The sequence below is a fragment of the Chiloscyllium punctatum genome, chromosome 26, assembly GCF_047496795.1.
Source record: "Chiloscyllium punctatum isolate Juve2018m chromosome 26, sChiPun1.3, whole genome shotgun sequence".
NCBI classification, from domain to species: domain Eukaryota; kingdom Metazoa; phylum Chordata; class Chondrichthyes; order Orectolobiformes; family Hemiscylliidae; genus Chiloscyllium; species Chiloscyllium punctatum.
The window spans coordinates 70,544,791-70,566,018 of NC_092764.1; the positions used below are offsets into that span (position 1 = coordinate 70,544,791).

Consider the following 21,228-nt stretch of genomic DNA (forward strand, 5'->3'; position numbering starts at 1 on the left):
ACAGAACAGATAGGACAAAGAGAGAGAGAAACTGGGAGAGTGACATAGAGTCTTCACAGCAAATAGGGTGTGAGGATGTACTGTCAAAGGAACTGTGGGAGTCAGTTGGTTTGTAGCAGAGGTAAAACTACCATTTGCCAGTCTGTTCCCAGAAATGGAAACAATGAAGTCAAGGAAGGAAGGGAAGGGAAGAGATGGACTGAGTGAAGGTGAAAGCAAGTGGAAGCAAAATTGATAAACGTTTCGAATTTTGGACTAGAGAGGGAAGCAGCGCTGATAATCTCACAGGTTGTGAGTGGGGGCCAGAACAGGATTGAAGCGAGGGGTGTCCCACAGAGAGGCAGGCACAACAGGGGACCATGCAGGTACCCATGGCCATCCCTCTGACCTGGAGAAAGTGGGAGGAGTTAGAGAAGAATTTGTTGAGGGTGAGGACGAGCTTGGCCAGGTGGAGGAGGGTGGTGGTGGATGGGGATAGTTCATGGCCTTTTTCCAGGAAGCAGCAGAGAGCCCTGAGACCATGCTGACAACCTGAGTGTCCTCTCCACCTGTCCGATTTATCCTTTAAGTGGAATCTACATCCTGGCTTCACTTACCTGTCCCTCAAACCTCTTCATCAGTACCTGACCTCCACCCATTAATCCTGAACCAGCTTTGAGCCCATCTCCTGTGTCACACCTGATTTTCTCTCAGTCTCCTCAATACTTGGCTCTTATCCCAGCTCGCCCATACATTCCACTGAAGCTGTCCCTCAGTATTGGGTCAAAGGCCGATTCCCATACTGTGTTAGTTATATGGTCAAAGTGGTTGGGATTGAAGAAGAAAATCCTATAGTGTGTAGGCTAGCTCTAGAATTCCCAAACTGATCTCACACTCACCTTAAACCTTGTATCAATCCCAAAATAATGCCTCTGTCCTGCATTTTCTAATAGAGCCAAGCAAACCCTAGTCTCGCCATGGACTTCTACTCCAGAGGACAGACTTAACTTTCAAGTGAGATCAGTTTACTCCTTTGTAGGGCTGGGGATGAAAATAAAGAAACAGCTAAAGAATTAAATTGGGTACATTGTTCTGGATCTCACTTCTGCAGAGGACATCTCAGTCGCAGTATTATATACAGGAGTGGAACCAATAGGGCAGGGATGTAACTACAAGGTATCTCCTGCTAGAGGACTGAAACAGGTTGAAGGTGCCACTCAATGCCCCACTTACTACCTGACCCCCTTGTAACCCCGCTCACTGTTTCCCTCAGTGTACAGCAAGTTACACAACCATCAGAATCTCAACAGTGACATGCCACTCCTTAACTAATATCACTGAGCCACCATGGGGCAGCACAGTGGTTAGCACTGCTGCCTCACAGCGCCACGGACCTGGGTTCGATTCCAGCCTCAGGTGACTGTGTGGAGTTTGCACATTCTCCCTGTGTCTGTGTGGGTTTCCTCCGGGTGCTCCGGTTTCCTCCCACAGTCCAAAGATGTGCAGGTTAGGTAAATTGGCCAGGCTAAATTACCCATAGTGTTCAGGGATGTGTAGGTTAGGTGTATTAGTCAGGGGGAATAGGTCTGGGTGGATTGCACTTTGGAGAGTTGGTGTGGACTTGTTGGGCTAAAGAGACTGTTTCCATACTGTAAGGATTCTCTATGACCCTGGTATTACAGAACATGAGTGTCAATAATAGATCTTTGTTGCAGGGTTTGTGCCATTAACATTGTCCAGCCACTACAGAGACAGTGGAACAGCAGGATTTTGGATTCTCAATACTTGCCTTCCCATCTATTTTTGTGGTCATCCACAAACTTGGTTATAATACTTCCACTTTCCTCATTCAAGTCAGTTATATTATGTCGAGTTGTGGCTCAAGCAGCGTTCCCTGTGGCACTCCACATTACAGGTTGTCATCCTGTAAACTCATCCCAACTCACTGTCTTCCATTCGTGAGCCGATCCTTCCTCTCAACCCCAAGACACTTTGGCTCTCTGTAATCAAGAATCTATCTGACTCAGCTTTAGAACAATTTATTGAAGACTCTGGAAAGCTGTCCACAGCGAATCCATACTGAAGTTTATCAGGGGGTTGTGGGACTACAGTACTGGGGCCAGGATCTGATCAATTACAATCTTATAGAACAGGCTCGAGGGGCTGAATGGTCCCGAATTCAGTCGGTTGTAACTCCTTTGCCTAAATCTTGGGATGGTCTGTAGCGACCCAGTGCTCCCATGAGTGGGACGGGAGCATTGGCAGTGAAGTGGTTGAAGGTGGGAGGAAGGTCTGATTTGTGGTGGTTGAACAGTGGGGCAGGTTTGGTTTTAACACCACACAATAGGAGTGCTCCAGATTGTCGATGCTGGGTGTGGGTGGCTGGCTGTTTTCTAAAAGCCCCTGAGCCCCCAGACAGCTGATCTGTCTCTGTCCCCACCGTGGGACTCTCTCTCAAAGGTAACAACTGAAACTCACTGCCACCTAATTGTTCTTGGGTTTTTTGTAAGCTTTCTATTTCTCACCAGACTCAATCTTACCTAAAACAATTTACTGTAGCTGAGGGAATATTTGCTTTTTACTGAAACCAGACCTGTCTTATTCAAGCTGCAAATTAGCCACACAAAACCAAGGTGTCCTGGACTCGATCGTCACTCTGTATTGAGGGGCCAATCACAACCAAGCTTCAGTGGTTGCACTGTCTTTGTCTCAGGAAGCCATAGCCTCAAGCCTCACTCGAGTGACCCGAACCTGTCTTCCAGCCTGACCCTGCAGTGCAGTACTGAGGGAACACTGGACTGTTGGAAGTGCTCTCTTCAGGAAGAAACATTAAACAGAGGAGACCACAGCAGTATTATTAAGAGCAGTACTCATGTTTATTCATTTCAAAGGCAGATTCTTAGTCATTGTTCAAAGTGGGGTCATTTCCTATTCGAGGTTTTATACAGGGCTGGTTTGAGCAGGGCCAAGGTCCCAGTTTCTTTTCAGCTGTCATTCAGCGGCACGGTGGTTAGCACTGCTGCCTCACAGTGCCAGAGACACCAGGTTCAATTCCCACCTCAGGCGACTGACTGTGTGGAGTTTGCACATTCTCCCTGTGTCTGCGTGGGTTTCCTCCCACAGTCCAAAGATGTGCAGGTCAGGTGAATTGGCCATGCTAAATTGCCCCCAGTGTTAGGTAAGGGGTAGATGTAGGGGTATGGGTGGGTGGCGGGTTGGTGTGGACTTGTTGGGCCGAAGGGCCTGTTTCCACACTGTAAGTAATCTAATCTTAAATCTAAATCCAAGCTGATGGCATTTTCTGAAGCACAAGTTAGTATCCTGCCAACCGAAGTCAAGAGCTTGCAAATTAATCGGTGACAATCCACTAAAATGCACAACTACAAAAATCAAATGTTTATGTGAAATTTAAATGTAAACTTGATAGATGTACAGCACGGAAACAGACCCTTCGGTCCACCCCATCCATGCCGACCAGATATCCCAACCCAATCTAGTCCCACCTGCCAGCACTTGGCCCATATCCCTCCAAACCCTTCCTATTCATATACCCATCCAATGCCTCTTAAATGTTGCAATTGTACCAGCCTCCACCACATCCTCTGGCAGCTCATTCCATACACGTACCACCCTCTGCATGTAACAGTTGCCCCTTAGGTCTCTTTTATGTCTTTCCCCTCTCACCCTAAACCTATGCTGTCTAGTTCTGGGCTCCTCGACCCCAGGGAAAAGACTTTGTCTATTTATCCCATCCATGCTCCTCATAATTTCGTAAACCTCTATAAGGTCACCCCTCAGCCTCCGACATTCCAGGGAAAACAGCCAGAGCCTGTTCAGCCTCTCCCTGTAGCTCAGATCCTCCAACCCTGACAACATCCTTGTAAATCTTTTCTGAACCCTTCCAAGTTTCACAACATCTTTCCGATAGGAAGGAGACCAGAATTGCACGCAATATTCCAACAGTGGCCTAACCAATGTTCTGCACAGCCACAACATGACCTCCCAACTCCTGTACTCAATACTCTGACCAATAAAGGAAAGCATACCAAACGCCTTCTTCACTATCCTATCTACCTGCGACTCCACTTTCAAGGAACGATGAACCTGCACTCCAAGGTCCCTTTGTTCAGCAACACTCCCTAGGACCTTACCATTAAGTGTATAAGTCCTGCTAAGATTTGCTTTCCCAAAATGCAGCACCTTGCATTTATCTGAATTAAACTCCATCTGCCACTTCTTAGCCCATTGGCCCAACTGGTCCAGATCCTTCTTAAACAGTGGCACCACGTTTGCCAACGTCCAGTCTTTCAGCATCTCACCTGTGACTATCGATGATACAAATATCTCAGCAAGGGGCCCCAGCAATCATTTCCCTAGCTTCCCATAGAGTTCTAGGGTACACCTGATCAGGTCCTGGGGATTTATCCATCTTTATGTGTTTCAAGACATCCAGCACTTCGTCCTCTGTAATATGGACATTTTTTAAGATATCACCATCTATTTCCTTACATTCTATATCTTCCAAATCCTTTTCCACAGTAAATACTGATGCAAAATACTTGTTTAGTATCTTCCTCATCTCTTATGGCTCCACACAAAGGCCACCTTGCTGATCTTTGAGGGGCCCTATTCTCTCCCTAGTTACTCTTTAGTCCTTAATATATTTGCAAAAACCCTTTGGATTCTCCTTAATTCTATTTGCCAAGGCATCATGTCCCCTTTTTGCCCTCCTGATTTCCCTCTTAAGTATACTCCTACTGCCTTTATACTCTTCTAAGGATTCACTTGATCTATCCTGTCTATACCTTACATATGCTTCCTTCTTTTTCTTAACCAAACCCTCAATTTCTTTAGGCATCCAGCATTCCCTATACCTACCAGCCTTCCCTTTTACCCTGACAGGAATATACTTTCTCTGGATTCTTGTTATCTCATTTCTGAAGGCTTCCCATTTTCCAGCCGTCCCTTTACCTGCGAACGTCTGCCCCAAACAGCTTTTGAGAGTTCTTGCCTAATACCATCAAAATTGGCCTTTCTCCAATTTAGAACTTCAACTTTTAGATCTGGTTTATGCTTTTCCATCACTATTTTAAATCTAAAACAAGCATGGTCGCTGGCCCCAAAGTGCTCCCCCACTGACACCTCAGTCACCTGCCCTGCCTTTTCTCTAGTACGTACATCCACATACTGAATCGGAAAGTTTTCTTGTACACACTTAACAAATTCCTCTCCATCTAAACCCTTAACACTATGGCAGTCCCAGTCGATGTTTGGAAAGTTAAAATCCCCGACCATAACCACTCTGTTATTCTTAGAGATAACTGAGATCTCCTTCCAAATTTGTTTCTCAATTTCCCTTTGACTATTAGGGGGTCTACAATACAATCCCAATGAGGTGATCATCCCTTTCTTATTTCTCAGTTCCACCCAAATAACATCCCTGGATGTATTTCCGGGAATATCTTTCCTCGGCACAGCTGTAATGTTATCAAAAATGCCACCTCCCTCCCCCCTTTTCTATCCTTCCTATAGTATTTGTATCCTGGAACATCAAGCTGCCGGTCCTGCCCATCCCTGAGCCATGTTTCTGTAATTGCTATGATATCCCAGTCCCATGTTCCTATCCATGCCCTGAGTTCATCTGCCTTCCCTGTTAGGCCCCTTGCATTGAAATAAGTGCAGTTTAATTTATCAGTCCTACCTTGTTCTCTGCTTTGTCCCTGCCTGCCCTGACTGTTTGACTCGCTTCTTTTATCAACTGTACAAGTCTCAGATTGATTTCTTTCCTCACTTTCCTGAGCAGTTCTGGCAAATCTCCCTACCAGTATATTAGTCCCCTTCCAATTTAGGTGCAATCCATCCTTCTTGTACAGGTCACTTCTACCCCAGAAGAGATTCCAAGTATCCAAAAATGTGAATCTTTATCCCATACACCAGCTCCTCAGCCATGCATTCATCTGCTCTATCCTCCTATTTCTACCCTCACTAGCTTGCAGCGCTGGGAGTAACCCAGATATTACTACTCTTGAGGATCTCATTTTTAAAATTCCTGCCTAACTCTCTATATTCTCCCTTCAGAATCTCATCCTTTTCCCTTCCTATGTCATTGGTTCCAATATGTACAATGACCTCCTGCTAGTCTCTCTCTCCCCCTTGAGAACATTCTGCACCCTGTCTGAGACATCCTTGATCCTGGCACCAGGGAGGAAACACACCATTCTGATTTTTTACTGCTGGCCACAGAAATGTCTGTCTGTGCCTTGGACTAGAGAGTCCCCTAACACAATTGGTTTCTTGGAACCCGACATATCCGTCATTGAATTAGAGCCAGTCTCAATATCAGAAACATGGCTGTTTGTGCTACATTCCCCTGAGAATCCATCACCCCCTACATTTTTGAAAACATCATACTTGTTTGAAATGGGGGTAGCCACATAAGACTCCTGCACTAGCTGCCTACCTCTCTTACCTTTCCTGGAGTTAACCCATCTATGTGACTGTATCTGCAACTTTTCTCCCTTCCTATAACTGCCATCCATCACATCCCCTTGCTCTTGTAAATTTCTCATTGCCTCTAACTGTCGATCCAAACGATCCATTCGATCTGATAGGATTCACAACCAATGACATTTATTGCAGATATAATCCTCAGTAACCCGTAAACTCTCTCTAAACCCCCACATCCGACAAGAAGAGCATATCACTCTACTAAGGGCCATTTTGCTTCCTTCAATCTACAGGCCCAGAAAATAGCCCCATCTTATTCCTCTACAAAACACTGCTTCAGGTTAAATTAATACTTACGGCTTATATTTTTAAGTTTAATCAACAGACATATCTCAATAAAACATATAACCAATAAAAAAACCTATTCTACTCACTATGGCAGACTTTACAGCAAGGCCACACTTAAAAATATTCATATCTGTTTCTGTGCTGTGACCTCTCCCAAATAGGTGCCTCCAAAGTTGGTTGTAAATTTCACTGTTTGTTAATTTTCCCAGATGTACTCTGATGTCCAGCGATACATGAATTCAAACACAAAGGCAGTAACTGTGCAGGTTCACTGCTGTGTCAGTTCGCAGTGCGGGTTTTTCTCTCTCTCTCTCTCACTCTCTCTCTCCTGCACTGTCTTCACCATGTGCTTCCTTTGTCTGTTCTTCTTCCTTTTAAAACTGCTGTTGTTTTGACTTTTTTTCCTCCAAAGTTCCAAAACAATATGACAGCATATAGAACAGTAACTGCTGCTCCTGGAATTCGAGGAAATCACCTCTACCTCCTTAAATACCTCAAAAAAGGTACAGCCTGTTACAGCCAGAAATGTTTGCCGTCCTCCATCTTGGATTACACAGGCCCTTTACTCCAAAATGTCCATCCACGCTAGCCCCATTTCCCTGCACATGGACCATATCTTCCTAATCCTTTCCCAACCATGGACTTGTCCAAGTTCCTTTTAAGTGTTGCTAATGTACCTGCCTCAACCACTTCCACTCACAACTCATTCTATATGCATACCACCCTCTGTGTAAAAAGGTTGCCCCTCAGGTTCCCTTTTATTCTTTCCCCTCTAACCTTAAACTGATTCCCTCTAGTTCTCAATTCCCCAACCCTGAGAAAAAGACTGAGTGCCTTCACCCTATCCATGCCTCTCAGAAATTATACATTTCTAAAAGATCCCCCCACTCCCCCCCCAAGTCTCCTATGCTCAAAAGAAAAAAGCCCTAGCTTGTCCAGCTTTTCCCTATAACACAGACACTTTTCCCAGAGTCTTCTGCACTCTTTCCAGTTTAATGGCATCCTTCCTGTAGCAAGGTGACCAAAATTGAACACAATACTCCAAGTGCTGCCTCACCAACATCCTGTACAACTGCAACATAACTTCCCAACTTTGATACTCAATGCCCTGACTGATGAAGGCCAGTGTGCCTAAAGCCTTCTTCACTGCCCACTCTACCTGTGACTCCACTTTCAGAAAACCATGCACCTGAACTCCAAGGTCTCTGTTCCACTACACTCCTTAAAGCCAGTCCATTCAAAGCAAGGTAAGAATTTCATGGTGACTCTCCAAAATGCAAGACCTCACACATATCTATATTAAACTCCATTTGCCATTTCTTGGCTCACTTCCCCAGCTGACTAAGGTCCTGCTGCAATTTCAGATAGCCTTCCTCACTGTCCACGATACCATCTATTTTAGTGTCATCTGGAAACTTACTAATTGTGCTTTGTACATTCTCATCCAAATCATTGCTATAGATAACACACAGTAATGGTCCAGCATTAAACCAAGGCACTCCATTAGTCACAGGCCTCCAATCCAACAAGCATCCTTCCACTATTACCCTCTGCTTCCTACCATCAAGCCAATTGTGTATCCAATTTGCCAGCTCCCCCTGGATTCTTTAATGATCATTACTAAAACAGAGTTTCAGTTGTTATTACATCCCTTTTTGTGGGAGCAGGCTGTGTATAAGTTGGGCTGCTACCCTCCCTACATTAATGATTAGACTTCAAGAGCAATTGGCAGGATGTCCCAGTGGTTTAACCAACTCATAATTGTGAAAACACTGACCAGTTCCCTGCTCAATCACTGCTTTGTATCAGCAAAGACAGCATGCAGAAAGCCAAGCCCTACACTGTGCTGGAGGTTTTGTTTAAAGTTTATATTTAGAGTAAGGGATGATGATGAGGAATGGAACAATATCTCTGTGAGGAGCATGTCAGTGAGTTCCCCAATGATGGAGAGTCATTACAGACTGCTTCCTAAGTGGCATCATCAGTCAGAGTGATGCAGATGTTTGACAATCCTGGGCTAGGAGCCTGGGGTGAAAGAGCAAAGCTCAAACTCTCAAGAGCCTTTGCATTGAGGTTTATCATCTCTAAGCACCCAACATTCCCCTCTGGTGCTCAAATGTCAGAGGTCACCAATATCCCCAGCCTTCAGGTTGCTGGGAGAGGTAGGGGTTTGATTGAAGTGACTTAACTGCCTCTTTAATGAGGAAATCTGTACTCTCCTACAAACCAGCAATCTCCTCAAAAGCCTTGAAGGATCTCCATTGAAGTTGGTGATTTCTGAGGATAGGTTGGACAGATTGTTTTGTTTCCTCTGGAAATTGGAAGAGGAACGGGTGACTCAATTCAGGCATCTAAGAATGGTCTTGCCAAAGTGCATATGGAAACAGGGTTCTCTCTTGTGGGCCAGTCAAGAACGAGTGACGCCTAATTTTAAAATAGTGCCTCCTTTCAGGACAGAGATGAGCAGTATTTCTTTATTCTCATGCAGTCATTGTTTTTACCTCGTTGATTTCAACCCTACTGCGAATCCTCTTGCAAGGATGCCTGCCTTGAAGAAGTTTTCCTCCTCTCTCTACAAGAATCTCAGGGAATCCCTCTCCCACTGCAACTCCCAGGTACTCTATGCTGCTTTCTCCCCACCCCCACCCTCCTCTAGCTTATCTCTCCACGCTTCAGGCTCACTGCCTTTATTCCTGATGAAGGGCTTTTGCCCGAAACGTCGATTTCGAAGCTATTTGGATGCTGCCTGAACTGCTGTGCTCTTCCAGCACCACTAATCCAGAATCTGGTTTCCAGCAACTGCAGTCATTGTTTTTACCTCGTTGACTTTAGAACCCGCCTATTGAAGGCAGGGTTACTGAGTAGCATTATGGTAGAAGTGGATTGGTTCTTATTCGGCAGGAGATCCAAGGTTATTGGGAATAGGTGGGAACATGGGAATTTGAAACACAAACAGATCAGTCATGATCCTATTGAACAGCAGACAGCTCAAGGTGCAGAATGGTTTACCTTGGGTCCTGTTTCATATGTTTGTATTGATGTCACACACATTACCTGTCACCTCATTAACTGCGGATGATATTAATTTCCATTGGGACCCCAACAGCAATCAAGTAGAATTGCCATTGCCCAGTCAGTAGATTTTGACTGGCTGTCAGGCAGACTTTACCCTCCTGTTACATTATAAAACCATTAGGAAGTGTTCAGAGAATGAATAAATGCGTGGCTGTGTTTAATATCCCTGTGGCCTGGAGAGTGGCCTTCAATTTCGGGAAACTCCACAACTATCCTGGAACATTGACAATGCTTTCCCCGATCCAGACACAATGAGAAACGAAGCGGTAAAGAGTTCAGATCATTTGTTTATTTGAAATGTCACTATGGTTCAGAATGTCTTGTTCTGCATCATGCCTCACCTCCACAAATACATATTTATCATAGTGGGGATTTCCAGAACTAAACACTGTTACAAGTAGCTACAGTGGTCACTGAAGCCTGGTCTACACTCGCTCGTGGCATGTGGGCGTTGTTGGCTGGCCAGCATTTTTAATGCTTGTCACTAGCTGCCCCTCAGAAGGTGGTGACTGAGCTGTCTTCTTGAGCTGCTGTTGTCTGACTCACAATGCCATCAGGGAGGGAATTACAGGATTTTGATCCAGACATCGTGAAGGAATAGCGATTTATTTCCAAATCAAGATGGTGAGTGACTTGAGGGGAACTTGCAGATGATGGCGTTTTTGTGTATCTGCTGCCCTTGTCATTCTAAATGGAAGTAGTCATGGGCTTAGAAAGTGCTGTCTAAGGATTGTACACACCACTGCTACTGAGCTTTGGTGATGGAGAGAGTGAATATTTGTGGATGTTCTGCCAATCAAGTGGGTTGCTTTGTTCTGTCTAACGGCAAACTTCTTGAGTGTTGTTGGAGCTGCACCCATTCAGGCAAGTGGGGAGTATTCCATCACATTCCTGTGTCTTGTAGAAGATTGACAAGCTTTGGGGAGTCAGGAGGTGAGTTACTTGCCACAGTATTCCTAGCCTTTGACCTGCTGTTGTAGCCCTGTGTTTATGTGGTAAGTCCAGTTGAGTTTCTGGTCCGTGGAAACCCCAAAGACGTTGATAGTGAGGGATTAAATCATGGTAACACCACTGAATTACAACGGGGTGATAAGAGTGTTTCTTATCACAGATGGTCATTGCCTGACAAAATGTTACTTGCCACTTGTCAACCCAAGCCTATTTTTGTCCAGACGGGGTTGCGTTTGGACATGGACTGCTTCAATGTCACGAATAGTGCTGAACATTGCGCAATCATTGGCGAACATCCCCATTTCTGACCTTACGGAGGAGGGAAGGTCATTGATGAAGCAGTTAGGACACTACCCTGAGGAACCCCTGCAGAGATGTTCTGGAGCTGAAATGACTGACCTGCTACAACCACAACCATCTTCCTATGTGCCAGGTATGACTCTAACCAGCAGAGTATCTGCTGCCCTTGTCATTCTTTAATGCCACATTTGATCAGATGCAGCCTTGACGTCAATGGCTATCACTTTCACCTCTCCTTTAGGAATTTAACACTTTGGTCCATGTTTGAACCAAGACAGTAATGAGGATGCAGACAGAACATGCTGCTCCTCTGTGTTCCTGTAGCTCTGATCTCCTGGACCGGGAGGGGTCAGACCTGTTCGATAATGCACCTCTCTCTGTACTGTCACAGAGCCTGATTGTCCCCTGGGGCTCTCAGGACATGGCATTCCTGGGCTAGTTTGAGCTGCACAGTGTGACTGTTCTCTGATCCCTGGATTCATGCCCTAGGAGGTTAAGCTTACTGTCAGTACAGACAACCTGTGATCAGAGCTCCATTTGCAGAGCTCTGAATGGCTGCTCTGGAGCTGAGTGCAATCAACAGAAGACCTTTTACAAGGAAGGAAGCTAGTGTGAGATACAATACAGAAAAGAAAAACACAAAATACTTCTTAAAATTCAAATCAACCTCATATACTGTGGTTTCCTGTCCTTGATCTGGTTTGTCATTTCCCAAGTGAAAGAGCCGACCATCACTTTCTCGTCAACAAACTGAGGGGTCTAGAGTTGCTTTCAGAAACTGCTTCCAAACTCCTCTTGGCTGCTACCAAAAGATGTGCAAAGAGGAGTGGAAATGAGGCTCAAGATATTTGGCTCAGGCACCTTGCCCCCTCATGGGGAACTCCTCAGGAGGGGATGACCCCTTGGTCTGTTAAGAAGAAACCTAACATGGCTGTCACTCTCTCACAGGGAGCTAACACTGAAGTTCTTTGTGCAGAGAAGACACTATATAATAAAATTGTATGATGAAAGAAGCAATTGCAGACAAGGGTTTTAGTAATGCGTTAAAAATAACAACCTTGTTAATGCGAACAGGCAGCCTCTTAACCTCACCTCCTTCTGAAGCTGTGCACTGCTCGAGGGGAGGGTGATAGATTGAACATGGCTAGATATGAAAATTAAAAAAGACTATGATCTATCCAGCTGACCTTTTATATCCCAGGTGGCCATCTGGTACAACAATAATAGAGTTATTGATGAGCCTTGATCATCAATCTCTGAACAGGAGTCCAGATCTAGAGATCAGTGACCAAAACTCCCGTGGTGGAAAACTTTGGGAACCATAGGTTACCAACTACCTTTCATTCTCAAACTTGCTGTACACGATGACTCAAATTAATGGTAAACTTATCCTGAGTGTAAGGTATCTCAGACAAACCCATCCAAAAGGCAACTAAAAGGACTCCTTTTTGGAGGAGGAGGTAAAGTTGTTGAACTTAGTCAAGTGGTCACAGACCTTTGTGAGAAAAACAAAATCACATTAAGAAAATTAAAAAGCTCCCTCTGGAGATTGATTGTTTTGGACATTCCAATGATTAGCAATCCCAAAACTTACAAAAATTAAAAATATTCCAAAACAGGATTTTTTAAAATCTAAAATAGCAACAGCACCAAACTGAGCTGAACTGGGCCCAAGGCTACTCCCAAATAAAAATCAAAATAACTGCAGATGCTGTAAATCAGACATACAAACAGAAATTGCTGGAAAAACTCAGCAGATCTGGCAGCATCTGTGGAGAGAAAGCAAAGTTAACATTTCGGGTCAAGGCAGGGTCATTGGATCTGAAACATTAGTGCTGATTTCGCGACACCTACGGTTATGATTCCCAGTGTGTACACACACAGACCCAGATAGGGTCATACAGTGGTAGCAAGTCACAACTAGCTTGGACACAGTGTGAAGGTATCACTCCAGACATTTGGGTGTTTGGAGCATTAAGGGCAGTTCCAAGAACGCAAAATGGTGTCAGTAAGAGTAGAGTCAGTTAGCATGAGCTTCTTTTCAATTTTTTTTTCACTGGATGTGGGCATTGCTGGAAAAGTCATCTAACTGCCCGGGGGGGGGGGGGGGGGGGGGGGGGAGTTAGTGGTGAGTTGCCTTTTTGGACGACTGCAGTTCTTGTGGTGTAGATGAACAAACAGTGCTGTCGGAAGGGAGTTCCAAGTTAATAACCCAGTAAAGGAAGGACAACAAACGACCAAGTTAAGGCGGCTGACTTTGTCCTGGTTGGGGTCAAACTCCTTGAGTGTTCTTGGAGCGGTTCTTATCCAAGGAAGTGGGATTTATTCCATCACGCACATGACTTATGCACTGTCAATGGTGGACAGGCTTTGGGGAGTCAGGAGATCAGTTACTCGCTGCAGTATTCCTAGCCTCTGACCTGCTCTTGGAATCACTTTACTTAAATGACTTGTGCAGTTCAGTTTCTAATCAATGCTAAACCCTCAGAACGCAGATAGTGGGGTATTCAGTGATGGTAATGCCCTTGAATGACAATGGACAATGTTAGATTCTTGCTTGTTTGAGATGATCATTGCCTGGCATTTGTGTATCACAACTCTTAAATATCCCTCCATTCTTCTTCCTCCTGCAGTGTCAAAAGAGATTTATTTGAATGATTAAAAGCAACTCTTCATTAACTATTGTTGGTCCTGCTTCTAATCTAGTCCTTCATATTGGATTTGGTTTCCTTTGGGTCAGTTTGGTGCTGTTTGCTTTGGTCTCTGTGCCACAGTAAAACCCCATTTGGAAGAGAAAGAAAGAAAGAAAAGATTTAACAAGTGGCTGATAATAAGGCAACAAGGTAGATAACAAGCATTCAGGGTGAGGCAGCAGCCTCATCAGTATGCAGAGTTGGACAGGAAAGATTCAAACATCTTCAAAGCTTGTGCTGGCGCCCACTGTGGTACCATGTGTCCAGCCCCCTGAGAAAACAAGAGAAACAAAGGATTAGGATCAACAGTCATCATCATCCCCACCTTGATAACTCCAACTCCATTCTCCAAGTCCATCTTAATCCCGCTGCTCTCTCTGAAGTACATGCAGCCCATAATGACAGTATCCAGGACATCTTGGTCGCTGGGCACTGGAGCAGCAATGTCATAACCGTCCATGATTCTTTACCTGAACATTGTGACATCGCAATGCTTTCTTTTATATTTATGTTGCCATGCCGACCAGCTACCCAATATTCAGACACACATCTGACCATAGCTGTCACTTGCTGCTCGTTGGATGCTGCCTGAACTGCTGTGCTCTTCCAGCACCACTAATCCAATATATGGATGTCCAATCGGTTTGCATCCTTCCATTTGGAGAGAGATGAATCGCTGCCTCCTGACTCTTTTTGTTGAGAATTCTGGGTCAAGAAAGTCATACAGAACATCGGCGCCCAAGTCTGGCAACAAAGTCTCGGAAAACTGAGAGCCAGCGAACCCCTAGAGATTTCAGGAGTACAAAACTACCAGAGGTGAAGATCCCTGTAGATCAAGAAGAAATGTTCACTCGCAACATCTCAGGTCAGCCCAGGGTGCAACAAAGCTACTGTAGGAACTAAAAAAAAACAGTAGTACCACAGGGATCGTGTAAAAATTGCAGATGTCAAACACTGACACCAATGGTTGTGCTGAATGGTTCTGCAGTGCCTCGTCAACACAGTAAAAAAGCCAGAAAACTTGGAATGAGAGAACTGGGTGTAGAGGAGGAAGGAGCTGTTGCTTTTTGTCTCAGATACTTGTATTGGGAAGTCAGTGAAACTGTACTAATGAACAGATTTATGGTAAATTATGCTGTCAGGAATCTCTCTGGCTTAGAGTTATCAAGTTCATGTGTGAGCTGCTGATACTTTGACACATCAGGAGGGGGAGTTTGTTTGGGAAGTGCGGTGTGACAAACGTACAGTACAGAGAAAACCTGGGAGATGGAGAATAAAGAATCACAGAAACTGATCCTGTCAAACAGCCACAATGAGGAGGAACTAGTGTAATGTGACAGTTGTCAAGATTCAATATTTAGAAGGACAGATAGTCTTTCTGTGTAGAAGTGAGTCCTACATTTATGTCACCTCCTTATTGTCAGGATGAAGGACATTTCCAACCAGGAGGATGTGTAGGATCCAGTTTGGGACCAAGAAACAAATTAGAAGTTAAAATGCACAACAGGACCTCAAGGGTTATAAATCACTATTATTACCTAATGCACCTCAAATTAATCGTTAACAGATAATAAATAAATAACAGAAAGAATCCCTATTCATAGGTCAAGAAGGAATTGTGCTGATGGAATGGGCACTGCCTGAACTGGGCTGAGAGCAAAGTGCTAGTGGAATGGGTAAATTGGTCTGTCAGAAGGACTTTAAATGGGGAGCCAGGGAGAGCCAAGGTGGTTAGTATTTGTAATGGTTCAAAAACAACCAGAAGGCAAATGAGGCAGAGAAATCACCAGAAACTGTTTTTGGCATCAGAGGTCAAAGGTGAAATAGAAAGATGTTAAATGATTAAAGAGGAGAGAGAAATAAGAAACATTCCAGTCAAACATTAGGATAGAAGTGCACTTTAGGGAGGATGATCCTAATATATTTTCATTACAGAAATATGTGGAGTATAAAGGAACAAATTAAATGAATTATAGTCACAAATTCAACTTGGAGGGTTGACATGGCAACCGAGATATGGCTGCAAGACAGTTAGTAATGGGATATAAATAGATCAGGTTATAATGTCCACAGGAAAGATGCGGAAAACGGTAGAGGCACAAGCACTCTGCGATGTGATGACATGGTAAGAGGTTTTAATGAGAGGGTAAGCTGCAAATGGAGACTTTCTGGGTAGAATGAACAAATAGGCTAGGATGTAAGACTCAGTAGGAGCTCCCTTGTAATAGCTGGACATTGCTACATGCTTATCAATCTCAGCAGTTGTGCAAAGGCAGAGTGGTTGAAAATGAGGAATGTTAGCCTACATACAGATTGCAATATGATGACCAACACATTAGGAATAATTTTGTGAATCCCAACTGTGTTTAGATTAAATATTCACCAGTAGTGTTATAGAATCAACAAGATGATTGTGTATGGAGTAATGAGCCAGACTTCGTTAACAGTCTGAGTAGGAAAAATTGATCAAAGAATGATCGTAATGATTTCTAAAAATAAACTCCATTTTGGTGATATGAAGCTTCACTGGCTGAGCCAATGTGTTTTGACAAGCAGTCTTCAAGAAGGTTGGGGGTGAGCTGCCTTCTTAACCATGACATTCCAAGTGTTGTGGGTTGACCTACAGTGCCCTTAGGGAGGAATTTCCAGGATTTTGACTCAGTGACAGAGAAGGAGCGGCGATATATTTCTAAGTCAGGATGAGGAGACCCTTGGAGGGGAACCTGCAGATGATGGGATTCCCATGTCTCTGCTGCCCTTATCCTTCTACATTGAGAATGGTTGTGGCTTTGGAAGGTGCTGTCTGAGGAGCTGTGGGGAATTGCTGCATCTTGGAGATAGTACACACTGCTGCTGCTGAGCGTCGATGGTGAAGGATGTGGATACTTGTGGATATAGTGCCAATCAAGGGGGCTGCTTTGTCCTAGATGATGTCAAGCTTGAGTGTTGTTGGAGCTGTACATATCCAGGCAAGTGGGGAGTATTCAATCACACTCCTGACTTGTAGATACACACAGGCTTTAAGGAGTCAGGAAGTGTGTTTGATCTACTAGTATAGTCACAATATTAATATGGCTAGTCCAGTTCAATTTCCGGTCGATGATAACTCCCAGAATGCTGGCAGTTAGGGTTTCGGTGATGGTAATCCCATTGAAATGTCAAGGACGATGTTTAGCAGCTCCTGTTCAATATGGTCATTGACTGACATTTGAGAGGCATGAACCTTAATTACCACTTGACAGGCTAAGCCTGGAGATTGTCCAGGTCTTGCTATATTTGGACATGGACTGCTTCAGTACCAGAGGAGTTGCAAATGGAGCAGAACCATTGCTTCTCCAGGTTCATTGATAATTACACATCAGCAGTGACACCCTGGAGCAGAGATGACCCACCTCCAACAAAAAAAAATTATCTTCCCTTGGAACTTATCTTCCCCAGTAGACTACAACCAGGTGGAGAGGCCCCTTGTCGCACTCTGACCAATTCCCATTAGCTCTTGATTTGTTGGGGGTCCCTATGCCACTCTTAGTCAAACGCAGCCTTAATTTCATGGGCAGCTATTCTCACCCCAGTTCAGCTCTTTTCTCCATGTTTGCTGTCATGAGGTCAGAAGCTGAGTGAGTCGCATGTTTGGAATGCAAACTTAACATCATTTAGCAGGTTGCAGTTAAGCAAAGTTGAGGAGTGGACTAATGAGTGACAATTGGCAAGGTTGGGTTGGTTATGCTTTTTCAGTATAGGACATAGCTGAGCAACCTTCCTCAATATTGGGTAGAGTTAGTGTTGTAGCTGCATTGGAAGAGCTGTGCTAGGAACATGGGTCTTCAGTACTATTGCTGGGATATTGTCAGGACCCCATATCCTTTGCATTATCCAGTAGCTCTAACAGTTTCTTCATATGAGATGTAGTGAATTGGCTTCAGTGATGCTGGGGACTTCTAGAGAAGGCCAAGATGGATCATCTACTTGGTACTTCTGGCTGAAGAATGTTGTCAATGCTTCAGCCTTACCTTTTGCATTGACTTACAGGGATCTTCCATCCTTGAGGATGGGGATATTTGTGGAGCCTCCTCCAGTGGGTTGTTGAATTGCCTCCCAATATTAGTGACCAAATGTGGTAGGACTGCAAAAGTTTACACCTGATCCATGTCTGTGGAATTGCTTCAACCTATTGCAGATCTGCTGTTTGGCATGAAGGTAATCCTCTGTTATAGATCCATCAAGGTGATATCCAATTTTCAGATCTGCCTGGGCCACTCTTCATTGAGACAGGGTTGACACCTCTGCGTGATGGTAATGGTAGAGTGGAGGCTATGCCAAGCTCGAGGCCTCAGAATGTGTTCTGAGCTTATGGACAGCCAATCTTTAGTTGCAAGCCTCTGTTCAAAATCTTTCCCATTTAGCACAGTGGTAGTATCACACAACACAGTGGAGGGTATTCTCAACATGAAGACTTCATAAGAACTGTGTCTGCGGCAGGCACGGATGTGGTCAAGTCTGTTTTCCCTTGGTTGGTTCCCTCACCACTTGGGGCAAAAAGCAGTCCAACATCTGTGTCCATTAGGACTCAACCAGCTTGGTCAGTAGCGGTGCTGGACTGTGACATCACCCACCCAGAGTAGTTCTGTGCCCTTACCACTCTTAGTGCTTCCTCCAAGGACAGTGTGTCATAGAATCCTTACAGTGTGCAAACAGCCCATTTGGCCCAATAAGTCCACACCAACCTTCTGAAGAGTAATCCGCCCAGACCCATTCCTCTACCCTATCACTTTACATTTACCCCTGACTAATGCATCTAGCCTACACATCCCTAAACACTACGGGCAATTTAGCATGGCCACTTCACCTGACCTGCACATCTTTTGGACTGTGGGAGGAAACCGGAGCACCCGGAGGAAACCCACGCAGATACAGGGAGAATGTACAAATGTCTGGGATATTGTTTGTGCAGTATGATTCTTTGGTTTGAGTTTAACATTCCAGAAATCACCACTTTTGAATGCGTGCTTTTATTTGGACCCTAACTCTTCAAACTCTCTCAGCAGAGCATCATTTCTGTTCTACCAGAAGTCACTGGTTCCCAAAAGGGCCATGATATCTCCCTCGCTCAGTCCAAGTTCATCACCAGATGCAAGGGCATGTCCTGAGACTGGGCAGCACTGCAACCCTTGGAGTTTCTAACTGCAGCTGCAGAGAATGTTATCCACTCCCCTGACTCTACTGTTAATAATTGGTCTCCCTTCTGCTCAATAGACCTGACCCTAAATGTGATCGAAGTTTCTCAATGACACAGAGTAGTCTGGGATTGCTTTATTCTCCAAAAACATCCACATACTATCATTCACCTTCATCACCTACTTGGTGATGTCTATGTATCCTTATTTACTAACTGCTTAATGAAATAAGTAATGAAATAAAATAACTAATTAATACCTAATGAGGACGGCACGGTGGCTCAGTGATTAGCACCGCTGCATCACAGCACCAGGGACCCAGGTTTGAGTCCAGCCTTGGGTGACTGCCTGTGTGGAGTTTGCACGTTCTCCCCATGTCTACATGGGTTTCCTCCGGGTGTCCCGGTTCCCTCCCACAGTCCAAAGATGTGCAGGTTAGGCGAATTGGCCACGCTAAATTGCCCGTAGTGTTCAGGGATACGTAGGTTAGGTGCATTAGTCAGGGGTAAATGTAAAGTAGTGGGGGAATGGGTCTGGATGGGTTACCCTTTGGAGGGTCGGTGTGGACTTGTTGGGCCAAAGGATTCTAAACTTTGGAAATTAACGAGGGAAGTAAAAGAATAAAAAAGCAGCCCCCCCTCCACCTTTGCCTCAGATTCCCATTGGCACCAAATTCCCAACTTTAGAATTCAATTAAGTAAAGCACATTGTTCACCAACCATACCGTGTTGGTTAAGCTCCAAGGAGAGATTAACTTAACTAGTGCTGTATTCCACAGAATTCAGGAAGGAGGGGGGGGGGGGGGGGGGGGGGAGGTGAGGATGATGACAATTAATATATTCAAGATATTAAGCTTGAATAGAGAAAAAACAATTTTTTTTTTGCAGAATCTAGGACTAGGAGACAAGTTGTAAAAGATAAGTCAGATCTTTCAGGAGTGAAATTAGGAAGTTAGGTCTCCATGTGACATAGAACTTCTAAACTTGTACTGCAAAGGGCAATTGATGTTCAATCATTTGCCAACTTTAAATTCTTGCACCATGCAAAAGGTAGAAAAATGTGCTACAAGTATTCCTTTCTCAGTTAAGCCCAATAATCACACTTGCTTTGTTATGTGATATAGTGATCAGACTACCTCATGTTACACTCTTATTCTGAGTATCACTGTCATGACTACACAAACGATCCTGCCAATTCTAAATGAACATTGATACAAATATGTTTGAGTTACCTTGACAGTCAGGAAAGTAAGGTTCCCGTACTGTTCGTAAAACCCTGCGACCTGTTTATTGTAAATCCACGGTTGATAGTCTTGCGTTTTCTGTGGGAAAACAGTCACGTAGTTAAATCAGACATTTGGGAATGACACATCTACAGGTCAGTTCTTACTGGAGTTCAAAGGCAGAGCTCCTGCCCTGACTGCAAAGGCTCAAGGCTATTTTTCCCCATGTTAGTGACTTGCAAGAACCTTGCTGACAAACATACTATCACCCCACTGTGCCAGAACCTGCCCAGCAGGGAGAAATAAAAAAGTTGACTCCTGCGTACCTTCTGATTCAATGAGTGAACAAACCAGTTATCACCCAGGAAGTTGCAAGCCATGTCCGTGTCCCCATTGTAGACCAGCACACGGAGACCCTTACTGAGCAGCTTCACGTAGAAGTCACGCATTGTGGCATAGACACGCTCATACTTTTCACCAACTACATCACTGCCAGGAAAAAGATAGTTTAGCTCTGGTTACAGTACATAAATCAAAATGAAAGCCATATTCAATTTAGAATAGGGAAGGATGATCTATACAAAAGGTGGTTAATTTATTGTTTGAAAAGGTACTTGATGGAAGAGATTTTTGTTAAGAAAGGGGATTAAATCAAGGTAGCCAATGAAAGGTACACTTGCTGATATGTTCTCTTACCTGCAGATATCCCAGGTTGGGACAAATTGTGGAATATGAAGGGCTTTTCTCACATCTGCACGATTTAGCCATGCATTCTGAGCTGTACCGTTAATACACGGAGGAACCAAGTTACTGGAATCATTGGAGTCCTGGTAAAGAAGCTTTAGTGACTTTCAATGGAACAATAAACCACAAGAAGCTATTCATACAAAACAACTAAACCTAGATTAGCACAGAAAGATCAGCAAGATTGTTACAAAAATGTACTGAAGAACCTAGTATGAATTTTACTCAGGAACTATCAAAATAGACCATTGAGATCTGTCAAATTGAAGAGAATGGGAGGGGGTTGTGTCCATTG

The 21,228-nt window shown here is 44.3% G+C and overlaps 1 protein-coding gene across 1 annotated transcript in view; it reads right to left on the bottom strand.

Moving 5' to 3' along the window:
* Nucleotides 1–10,116: 10,116 nt before the first annotated feature.
* LOC140453156 (lysosomal protective protein-like) overlaps nt 10,117–21,228 on the bottom strand; it is a 53,218-nt gene continuing 42,106 nt past the window's right edge. Inside the window, exons 8-11 of the mRNA XM_072547605.1 lie at nt 20,886–21,016; nt 20,516–20,678; nt 20,199–20,288; nt 10,117–14,064 (exon numbers count right to left, since the gene is read on the bottom strand). Of these exons, the coding sequence (XP_072403706.1) occupies nt 13,981–14,064; nt 20,199–20,288; nt 20,516–20,678; nt 20,886–21,016 (468 nt within the window). The 3' untranslated portion in view covers nt 10,117–13,980. The remainder of the gene's footprint in view (nt 14,065–20,198; nt 20,289–20,515; nt 20,679–20,885; nt 21,017–21,228) is intronic.